The sequence below is a fragment of the Carcharodon carcharias genome, chromosome 22, assembly GCF_017639515.1.
Source record: "Carcharodon carcharias isolate sCarCar2 chromosome 22, sCarCar2.pri, whole genome shotgun sequence".
In the NCBI taxonomy this organism is placed as follows: domain Eukaryota; kingdom Metazoa; phylum Chordata; class Chondrichthyes; order Lamniformes; family Lamnidae; genus Carcharodon; species Carcharodon carcharias.
In genome coordinates, this window is record NC_054488.1 from 37478288 (window position 1) to 37490505 (window position 12218).

Consider the following 12218-nt stretch of genomic DNA (forward strand, 5'->3'; position numbering starts at 1 on the left):
AGGAGGAAGGCAGCACACTAGGAAAGCACTAGAGGGCACCCTATACTGTTCTGCAATGGAGATGAATTAATAAGTTTTAAGTATGCAAAACTGATTTCTCTCAATTGAGTTTAAAACCAATTAAAATTCTTCCCATTGTTTTTAAATTGCCTTAAATTCAGGAAAAAAGTTATAGGTTTTTTTATTTGGTCAAAATCTGAAAATGATTGCTTTATTCTGACCATTGCCACAAGACCATAGCAAGTCAATTTTTAAAACAAAACAATTTGTTTTGTTATTGGAATATCGCCAAATATGTAATGAATTGCTTTGAGTACAGTGTAATGTAGGCAACAATTCATAATTGCATTAAACTGCCATTTGTTTATTTTAAATGGATTGATATATTGTATAAAATCCTAATATATGCTTGCTGCTTTTGAGCATGGTAGCCCTTTCCCTGTTTCCTTCTAATGTACTCTTACAAGATGACCAGAGAATGCGTGTAATTTGATCTCAACAAAAGTCCAAATGTTGTTTATCAGGCTGTTGCAGCCTTTCTAACTAAGTAAAAATGAGAGCTGTCTTTTAATATTCCATAAATACAATGAAAAATTGGGGAGATTATGATCCTGTTACATTTTCCTGCCATTATCACCCTGTTTTATGCTGAGAAACAGAAGTGTTACGTGATGGGAGTTTTTGATGCAGCTGGAATATTCAGTGTGGACGCAACGGGAAAGATAGTTATTCTGACAGCTTGTTGTAAACATTATGAAATATTGGCATTAAGGAAGTTTGCTGAAATAATGCAATATGTGCAACGATTGCATGCTTTCAGGATGTTAAGTAACTTGTAATTTGCCGGCAAGTAGAAATTTGGACTACGCTTATGAAAGAATCTACTGCGGGCACTCTTTTTAAAAAGTGTTGGCTTTCAATTAGGTTAACTTAAGGATCTTCTAATTACTTATCTTGGAAACAGATCTTGCAGCATCACCAATATGTAATGTGGCAAGAGTAACTTTATAGAAATGACTCCTTTTTTAAAGCTAATTTGGTTTTGCTTGAAGTGATGGATAGGGCACGTGGCTGTTGTGGAGGTATGTCATTATTAGTCATCGACTTGCATGTGATTAGCAGGCAGGTGCTAACTAGTTGACATTTGGCTTGACTAAACTATTAATATTGGGCCTGTTCGCATGTGATTGAACAAGCAACAATTGAACAGAAATGGTAGGAACTAGTGTGATGGTCAGGGGAAATATCTGAATAATTTTTCCTCCTTCACATCACCATCTTCTGGGATAAAATTCCACGATGAATGGCTAACTGACTCCCAAGCAGCCATTGCCAGTCGTGAGATCTAGCAGGCTCTTAGCCAACGGTGCCTCACGATTGACCCAGTCATTTTTTACACTTGCAACAAGGTCGTCATTGAATTTGAAAGCATATTGATCTAAAACTATTGTGATAGTTTTACTGTCATATGTGGCAGTTTACTTCATTTAACTGGATGAACTGGTGGAAAACACTCAAATCCATTACTTAAACAATGAATTCTCATGGAACAACACTTTATCTGATGCACTGTTCCTTTTTAGAACCCTCAAGTTGGGTTGGACTGCAAGGTAAGATGACCAATCACTTCCTCCATTTGTGGTGCATTGAGGATAAGGTAATTAGAGCAGAGAAAAAGGCAAATAACATGGATTGAGTTGACCAGGGACATATTGGCGCATCTTCTGGCAGTTCAAGTGTTTCTCGGCTCTTAACCTGAGGGTATTATATGGCCTAGCAAATGCTACACCACTAATTTTGAAATTGTCCAAATAAAAGAAATTCTACCCACAGTAGTTTAAATCTATATTTCTACATTGGCTCAAGGAATGTCAGAGCCAGTGTGAGAGATATCAGAAATCCAATTGTGCACCACCTTCCAATTTTTAATTGCATGTTCTTGGACACTGAGCACAGCCAGCATGGCAATATCATTTCTTTAAAAACAAAATTTTGACTTCGTTACCAAGAAGGGTAGTTTCTCTTAACTGTTCCCATGTAATGGTATTGATACAGGAGGGCCTGGGTACTAGTGACTGAAGGCAGCTGTTTATTGCGTCCTTTAGAAATTAGTTTTGGCAGGTTAAAGAGTGTATTTAAACTCTTAACAGTTGCTTGAATTGTTGACCTGTTTCCTTTTCCAACTTTTCTTTTAAATATTTTAGGCAATCATCTGCACTAAAGTTGAATGACTTGTGCTTTCTTGCACCTTCCCCCTCTGTTTGGATAACATGAAAATAACATGCAGATTGCAGGTCCCTAATAAAGGTATCTTGGTTTAAGTTGAGTTCAGTGTTAAGTGCTGCTACATGTGCACTGTGCTCAGCATGTGTTGAGCTATTCTTGAACTGTCTTGGGAGCCGACAAGTTTGCAGTGCTAGAAGGTCTTTAACTTGGAAATTAAACTTCAGCTTGTTTCCTAAGTAACACGATGATGTGAAGTGTGGGGCCTGGGTCTGCATGTTTAATTTTTCACTGCATAGTTATGAGCCTGGCTGCTAAAATATTGGGAGATACATTGTCGGAGTGGGAATTTGAAGGGAGGACTATATTCCTCTGGATACTTTGCACACCTGAGGTGAAAGGAAAGACTGGTATAACAAAACAAAGAAAAGCTTGTGGAGGGAACAAGAGTATAAGTTCTCTTTCAGGCTGGTCAGATATCCTGGACTTTTTTTATTGACTCTAATGTGAATGTTTTGTGGAAATGTTATTGGTGAGTATGAGAGAGCTGTAAGAGCTTTGGACGCATGGAATTTGACATGTGTTCATGGTTCAAATGTTTTTGCTGCAGTTCATTACCTCTGATCTAATTTCGAAAGGCACAGTGCTTGTTGAACTTGTAAAACTTTCCTCTGGTGTGGTTCCAGAACTTTTTTATAAAACTGATGTTTTGACTGCTGAGGTTATAGCTGTGTACAGAATTGTTATATTTTCCACCACTTTCGAAAGTGGGATGTGTATATTTAAATTTGTATGAAAGAAAGTACTTTTTATTGGGACTGCTATCTGGCGAATGACAAATCCCTGACTGTTAGACTCATGAGCTAGCCAGTCATGTCTGAAGAGATGCTGTTACTAACTATCAGTATTTTGATATTCTAGGCCTGAAGCTGCTGATTCTGCAGGAAGTGTCCTGCTCATCTTTAATTACTGCAGTTTGGTCAGGGGTTTTGTTAGACCTGCCCAAGTACCACTGGGATTGGATTGAACATAAGTGAAGCACATCCCACTTCCCTTTTTCTGTGCGCATATTTTGCAGTTCATGGGCACAGATTCAAGAATGTCATCCTTCAGATACCAGTCCTAGTAAAAGGCCAGCACTTATAACACCAACACCCTTTTTCCTTTAAGCAAGTTTGAATAAGTGCAACTGTTTCCAAAGATGTTAAGTGTAATTTGTGAAAACCTGAATTATTTGAGAGCAGTTAGTCCAGTTTGTAATTCCACATTACATCAGTAGTTCCTGGAGTAATAGAGTTTGAGTTGCATTTAAGCTGAGTTTTAAAGAAAAAATCACTGCTGATTTTTAATAGCTATTTTTACAAAATTGTTCAGTTTACTGTAACCAGAACTTTCAAATTAAGTATTTTTCCCTGCGATTGGCTCTCAATTCATTCAGAGCTAACTGTTTGGCTTTCTTTTTGCTGCCTACCTCCTGGTTCCCCTTCAGAAGGGAGTGGCTAAGGAGAAATTTCTCTTTTGGCAAGTAAACTTTGACTACTGCAGCTGAAAATCTTCCCTTCCCTTAGACCCCCAGCACCAACTCGAAAGAGCTTTTCTGACCTGCCTGCACCTGGTAAAACCACTTCCAGTCCAGCATTCAGAAACATCTCGTGGAGAGGATCATTATAACGAGGAGTTTTCTTTCACTGCTTCAACACATCAGTTCTGTATCCAAATTGATAATTCTCTGAAATGACTATCCACCCATTAACGACAACTTGGGTTTGTAAAAGGAAGAAAACTTGCATTAGTATAGCACGTTCCATGACTTCAGGACATCCTGAAGCACTTTATAACTGATGAAGTACTTTTGAAGTGATTATTGGTCTGGTTCAGTACAACTTCATGGGATTATGAGGAATGTATTGGTGTATATAAATGTATATATTCACATTTTCTATTTAAAGCCTGAGTGACTAGATTTGTGAAGAAACATTTCTATTTACTGCTAACTGCAATGACTACTGGGGCACAGTTAATTTGAAGATAATGCTCCACATTCTTGCTTCTTTCTCTTATCCCTGTTGCGCACTGTCAACATCTTCCTGCATGTATTTGTCAACATTATTTTGCTGCACTTACCTTTCCTTGGCACGATGGTGCATACTCTAGGATACAACGAATCGCCGGTAAGTCCAGGTTTTAATTTATAATGTACTGTTTGTGTGCTGCAGTTTTCTTGTGGAGCACTGTGTAAAATTTCAACCCAACACTTACACAAAGGGAAAACAGCTACAAATAATTTCAATGCAAAATATTTCCTCCCTTTTTTGTTTCAATCTGAAGTAATAATCAATCCATTGAGGGATTCCTCTAGAAAGCTTGGAAGATTGATCTTTTGTACATGTGGAAGCATTTCACAAATGTTAAGCTTGCTCATTAGCCAGTAACCAGTTTTAAAAATAAATTGCAGAATGGTAATGGTCTTTTTCTCTAGTGTAGTTAGAAAAGGTTTTGCTGTATTCATCAAATGAAAGTACTCGGGGGACCATGGAAATAATAAAGGCCTCTTGGTCCTGATATGGGCATCCATGAGGGAGGTAGTGTCAGGTAGTGGTCTTGTTTAGGATTCTGTGCCTGCATTTCCTCTATTGAAGAGATCCCTATTCTGAGAGAGGAATTATCAAAAGTTGGCAGCTACTAACTGGTGCACCACTAATTAAAATAGGATAGTGATTCAATATTTCAATATGGGCACTTTGGTGTTGGAAATAGTGGTTGGTTGGGATAAAGTCCTTCCCCTAGGAGGTAGCTTTGAATCAAGCCAAGAAAGCCTTTATACTTGAGGTAGCTGCAGGAATAGTTGGTGACAACTGGAGGACTTGTTACAGCTGATGTGCTTTTCTGGAGGTTAGTATATGCTAGTTTTGCTGTTTAGCTAACTCATGATGTACTTGTTCTGATTGTCATCTTGAGTGCTTGATGTTAATGGGTATAATGAAGGTCCATTTTCTAGTCTGAACATCTCTTGTATGCCTATTTTGGAATGTGGTGGTATAACTTGGTATTCTCCATTTAAACACTACAGTGGTCAGAAGAGTTGAAATGCTTGAAGGCAAGGCTAGAGCGGAATTTTTTTCTGTACAAAACATTTCCTAATTTTAAACAGAAGATATATGATATGCCTTGACTTTTTGTTTTACCTTCCTATCTGGAGTTTCTGTAATGGTTGTGATTTTATTGGGTGGCATTTGGTACTTTGATCGTAGCACATCAATCTCAGTATTTTCAAAACTGGTTTTAAATAATTTTTGGTTTTGTTAGGAGATATTTTGCTGTCTGTCGATCAACTTACTTTGAGGTACTTGTGAAACTTCCCATGACTTGTCTAAGAAAAATGTTACTTTCTCAATGTAGTGAGAACTTTAGGATTATTTTGCTGCAATGAGTTTCATGTTATATTTTGCAATACTATAACCTGGCAAAACAATATATTGCCCAGGAAATCAATTAAATGCAAGCTCCCTTCACTCCATGTTTTGGCTTTTTTTAAAAAAAAAAAATGAACTATCAACCCAAAGAACAATTCCTGATCTTAAACTGAGTAGCATATTTCTGCAGAGGGTCTTTTATACCAATTTAACATGGGTGACTTGTGCAGTGAGCTGCTCCTGATGCAAACATCAATGAAGAGATTTTTGGATCAGGTGAAAACCTAAACATTCTACTGTCTTTGATAAAATATGCTACCTCAGTTTAGTCTTAAAACTACTCACTATCAAACCAATCCATTTTCAATTGGTACTTTCAAATGTATAACTTATCCAGTCTGCATGGGTAAAATGACCTTGCACAAAGTGTAAAGAAAAAAGGTCAGTCTCCATTGTAAATCCAATTTGTATAAATGAAATAGGTGTAGTTGTATGTAGTAATTCAGCAACCTATCAGTTTGAAGATAATTGGCCTGCAAAACAATTTGTATGATTACCCAAAATTGCACTGGCAAATCTCTAATGAAGAGGGTAACATCTCCATGCAGCAAGAGAATGTGAGAACCTAGTTATTGTTGTCTAGAGGGAACACATATCTATATAATGTCTTTATGACATTTCCTGTAATTTCTTAGAAATTTGAAAAGTAGTTTCCAAAAGGGGAAACTAGACATGTTAAGAACATAATATAGAAATGCATTTCCTTTATTTAAAATGGTGGTAACATGGGTTTTGTAGCATTATTTCTGAAACGCAGCTCTAGCTGAGACTGGTTTTGGGCCTGTTTACAGTGAAGTTAGCATTTTAATTGTTTTCCTCTTTTTGGTTGCAAATAAATGACTGAATTGAATTAATTTATAATGATGGTGAATTTGGGCAGTCTGTTCTCTCTGTGCTAGTTTAGCCAAAATGTTAAAATATTACAGTTTAGCCCTGGAATCTTTAAAACCTTGAAATGCAAAAACTGTTTGAAGGTTAGGGGTTGTTGAGGAGAAATGTGAGTACTTGAATTTCAGCAGTGGTTTTAGCTATTGCAATGCTTTCCAATTCTGGTTAGAAAATAACAAATTTGTGTGGTCATGGAATTAGGGGTGTATATAGCAGCCTAACCATACACCAAAATTCATCTAAACTGAGATCACAAGATTACCAGTGAGCAGTTCCACACCATCTGGGTAAAGCACAGGGTGAAGCTGCATTTGGGTTCAATGGCTGCCAGACAGAGGGAGAATTATCCAAGATTTCCATTCCAACTTGTAAGAGTGCCTTGTACACACTTGGACATTGGCCAAAGATAGGATTGGGTTTCAGCTTGATGACTTATGCATTTGAGTGACTTGGCAACATTCAGCCTGTAGTCATTGGGTAAGGTACCAGAGGGCTGCTGATGCCTGTGGAACCACATGCCTTATTCAGTTAAGTATTCTGACCTGTTGCAGCATAGAGTACATATGTTGAGTCTTTACTTTGGATTCCCCCTGTTCAATGGATTAGTAACTTTCTGAAAATTCATCAGGCAATAACTTTGCAGTTAATAAGAAGTGCAGTTTATCTGTGTATATCTTGCTGTCTCCATGTATATTTGATCATTTGTGGTGATTTAATAAAGGAACTTTTTTCTTTACAGAGCGGAAGAGTAGAACCAATCTGGAGTCTTTCTTGCACGTGACGGAATTAGGAGTGGCTGGGGGCTTGAATTTTCGGATGTCAAGCCAAAAATCCCATGAGAAGCTTATCCTCAGTAGGGAGGTGCTGTTAAAGATTCTGTAATAGATGTTGCAGTAGAGTCTAAAACAATAGTATGCATTTTCTTTATAGTCATTTATAATTCAGTGCTTTCAGTTATGAGCTACATTATAACACAGATTATCCAATACAGACAATGTTAATGTTTTGTGCACAGCAAGCCTTATATCTTTGTGTAACTAATGCCGGACATCCATTTTGTTTCTCACACCAATGCAGAATTGTTTGGTTTGTTTAAGCCTTAAAGGAGAATTTGTTACAGGGTTGTAGTGTATTAACTATTTTGGGGATGTTTTAGTTTGTAAACATGGATTTGTAATTCTGAAACAAACAACAACATTTGCTTTATCTATTACATGTGTCACTACCTTTTGACAATGTTCAATAAAGTCTCAAGAGGTTACTATAATGTGGTGGCTCACTTATTTTTAAAGTCAACATGATGGGATCTTCTCCCTTTCTAATAAGATATGCACATCATACCTTGCAACTGAAGTGTTTCAGTGCTTCAGTTAGAATATATTTATCCGAGCCTGGATGGTATGTGACTCGAAGGGAAATTTAGAGGAGACAAAGGCATTCCTAATCTGGGGGGAGGAAGTGCTCTTGAAGTAACCTTAGTGAATTGCTGCAGCGTATCCTGTACACACTTAACTGCACAATGCAGTTAAGTGTGTACAGTGCTGCAGGGAGTGCTTGTGGAGTCCAGAGATGCATTCCAATCAATGAACTACTGTCTGAATGGTGTCAAGCGTAACACTGGGCAGAGAAAATTAACTGGTGCTCCTGATCACGATCCACTAAGTCCTGTTGTAGGTTGGGGTGGGTATGAGGGACACAAAGACAGAATCAGGTTCAACTATGGTAGTTCCAGACAGTCTCTACCCTACTTCAGGTGAAGAATGGCTGGTTGCACACCTGTGGAATCAATTCCAGTGTGTAGCCTTGTTCATCCTCCTCTTCCCTGGGATTATTGGTTCCATGTTGTAGGTACATTGACACAAGGGTAAAGTAAAACTGTTTAATCAAAATGACTGCAAAACAAAAGTTTAGCACTGAGCATCACAGCCTGTTTCAGCAACTTTTTTTTTGTATTCAATGGAAAATTCAGAATCCATTAATTGAACTGCTGTCCAATTATTTGACCTGAAATTGGTGAAAGCTGTTTGCCAGATAATATTACAAGACCAAATGTAAGTTTAAATTTGACTTTCATTTTGTCTAAAATTACATCCTATATCCTAGTTACTGTGCATTAGGATTAGTCTTCAGTCACTATAGTCCCAGGGAATGAATGATTTACCCAAGGTGATAAAATTGAAGCCAATACTGAAGGTGATCATTTAAAGACCATTGAATTATGAAATCTTACAGTGCATGAGGCTACACAGCATGTGGAAGCTGCCTTTGTTTCTGCCATTTACCTCACTTCCAGGAAACCATGTAATCTGTTTCAAAATTTTCTCAGTCTGCTTCAACAATGGTTTGTGACTGACCATTCCACATTCTAACCACCAGATTCACTATACGATAATCCTTCCTCAATGTGATCTTTTTGCTGGACCCTTTATTTTTCCTGCCACTTCAAGACCCGAATTCAAGGGAGGACTAATTTGGGTGTGATTTGATTTTGTTTGGTTACAGTAATAGGAATCAAGGCTGAACTCTTTGAATTGTGGAGGAACTGAGAAATTTGAGATTTCCCAGAAGGAAGGTTTCATCTAAATTTTGATGGGTGGTAACTCTCTCGGAAGCCTTGTCATATTGCATGAATTGCAGCTGAGCTCTTGGTGTTTCCTAATGATGTAAAGCTTCAAGTGGCAGCTTTCACCTTTTTCATATAACCACTGAAGCTTGAGTGATGCTTTCATCATGATTTTTGCACTGTTGGCTGTAAGTATGATGGGGACTAAGCCAAGGGAAAATCTGAACCAAATAGTTTGTTTTGGTCCAGTATATTGCCATTGCTGTTGACGTGGTAGTGGTTTGTAATTTGGTCACTGCCATTGCATTAAGCAGGACAACAAAGGGTGGAGTTCTAATCTTCTTTAAGAATATTCAATTGATGAACCTATTGGGATGGTATTTAATCTCCGGTGTGTTTATAGATAATGAATTTAGCGTGCCAAAATTACCCTGTGCTATTGGTGACTGGGGATGTCACGTTCTGCATCCTCAACCTATTCAGAGATGAGATAAAGGCCCACTCCAGGGGTTTGAGGACAAAATCTAAGCTGACACTTATGGTGCAGCACTGGGAGTTTGTGGAACCTTCACTCAAATTGGTTGTGCTTCCTCCATTAGAACAATGACCACACTTCAGAAGTACTTCAATGGCTGTAAAGTGCTTTGGCAAGCCTGGAAAGATGCTATATAAATGCAAGTTCTTTGAGAAATCATTGAAAATAACCATAATCTGTTATGCTGCAAAATGTTGCTCCAAGCCCTGTACAAATTGAAGATTGGAGGCCAGAGTGCATAATTACCACATCACGGAAATATAAAATACATTTATGAAAAGGTCACCGATCACCTGAGAAATATGTTGAAATGCACAAATATAACCAAAGCCTCTTGCAATTAAATGCTGAATCAGATTGGCCTGCCTTTAAGATTGACACCCCAAATTTACTTTATTTCACTACAGATACTGCAATGCAGTTTTTTCACATGCCTGTTGTCAGCAAATTTTGTTGTAGAGCAAGGATTCCTGCTGGTAAAGTGACCGATATGTCAGCATTGCAATCTTTATAATTTGTAAAAGAGTTTGAAAATCCATATGAAGCTTATTCTTTTTAAAAGATTCTGGGATACCCCAGTTTCTCATGTCAGTTCATTGCAGGCCTATTTTGTGGTAGTAGGCAGTTGAGGTAGAAACTTTAAGAACCATTCAGACTGCTTCAGAGGCAAATATGAACCATTTCATCATAGATCACTCATGCATCTTAGTTAGCATCATTCTTCAAGTACTGATATCTCTCTGAATTGTGCATTCTGCTTTCCATCCTAGGATCCAACAAGAGCAACTGGCTGCCATCTTCAAGTTAATGAAAGAAAAAAAGGAAACTTTTGGTGACATGTCAGAAAAAGACATGGAAGAACAGCTCAAACTTTATTCGCTTTAGATTGTAGCTGTTTACTCTTTTAAGGTTACTTAATTGAATGTAGGGCTATCATTGCAAGGCAGGCAAAGGTTTGTTACTTGAATTTATGGTAAATAGCTTTAGATATAGTAACCATCATTAGTTACTAATGTCCTTTTTTTATTGTGATTATTTTCCATTTGAAGTAATGAAAAGCTTTCCCAAATGCAACCAAAGGCCTTGTAAAAGAATGCAAGTCTAAATGGACTTAAAATAATTAAATTTAATGTGTGGATGCCTACACACCATAGTAAAATTATTCACATATATTCTTCCAGTCATTTTTATTTCCTTAATGTATAGATTATAACAGTTCAGTAAAGAGTATTGACAATTAAGCATCGCTATGAATGGGTTTAAGTACACAGATACCATTTTCTTTTACAGCTCACAGTCAATATCTTTGGGTAGATCACCCAAGGTCAATATGCATCTGACATTTATTCAACTTGAAGTGTTCTTCATTTGTGGAATTTATATGGACTGGCCTAGTAGAACTCCCATCACTATCTTCACAGTCTAGGATGGAAGTGTTTTGCGCTTTAAATCAATCCTAATGCATCAGCAGTTCTTCCATTATTGTAATGATGTTCAGTAAATGACAGGAGACAATTTTACAAACCTTACTAACATTGAAAGATTACAATCCTCTCGGGCTAGATGTTTGTAATACAATTTCCGGGCCACTTTACCAAAACTTGCATAAGTTGCAATCATCCTTTTTCTTTCCCCATCCAAACCTTTATTCTCAGTTCTTTACATTATTTTTAGACCCTCTTAACAATTTCCTGATTTATTTAAAACAGTTGAGTTATGAATTCCTTAATCATGGCATGGTTACAGCACAAGAGATGGCCGTATGGCCTGTTATGTCCATGCCACCTCTCCAAGGCTAAATCTGCTAATCCCACACCCACCCCCTCGTCCTCTCCCTATGGTCCTGCAACGTTTCTCTTTGGGTGCTTGTACAATCCCCATTTGAAAGCTTGATTTATATCTGCCTCCACCACACTGGCAGTGCATTCCAGATCCCGACCACCTTGTGTACAAAAAAAAAAGTTTTTCCTCTTTTTTAGTTCTTTTGCCAACCACTAAATCAGTGTCCTCTTTGTTCTTGGCCTTTCCTCCAATGAGAACAGTTTCTTTCGGTCTACTCTTGTCTTGACTCCTGATTTTGAACACATCTATCAAATGCTATCCTTTTAAGGAGGATAGCCCCAGCTGCTCCAATCTGTCCACATAACTAAAGACCCTTGTCTTAGCTGTTCACTATTAAAACTTTCTCCTGTGAAGCAGAAATCCCAACACGTTCATTGTTTCCTGTGTTCCGGGCGTGGGCTAGGAGGTGAGGGTGGTAGGTCTTTTTTTTTTTTAAAAAAGTGCAAGCATTTTTGTAAAATTAAGAACTTTTGAACCATTAGCATTGTGCTGTTGTAGTGGTTGCAATAATTTCATTAATGAAAACTGCTCCTATTCAGAAATTGCAACCCAAATTTTGAATGAGTGTTTGTTTTCTTTTGATTTTTTTTAAAGGCTTGGAAGTTTTGAAATTTTGTGCAGCAATAAAAATTGAAAATAAAATGCACTTTAATTACTCTGGTCTTTTGTTGCTAAAGCTAAGAGGCAAACCTAA

General features: G+C 37.5%; 1 protein-coding gene across 3 annotated transcripts in view; it reads left to right on the plus strand.

Moving 5' to 3' along the window:
* Positions 1-12218, plus strand: part of LOC121293918 (matrix-remodeling-associated protein 7-like) — a 130360-nt gene extending 118142 nt beyond the window's left edge. For 2 of the 3 annotated variants that reach the window (XM_041217388.1, XM_041217390.1), the window contains one exon: positions 7324-7845. Coding sequence is in view for 1 of the 3 variants with exons in the window: in XM_041217390.1 (XP_041073324.1) it covers positions 7324-7336 (13 nt within the window). In the remaining 2 variants the exon portion in view is untranslated. Of the gene's footprint in view, positions 1-7323; positions 7846-10452 lie in introns of those variants that run through there. The other variant, XM_041217389.1, reaches the window with a different exon arrangement.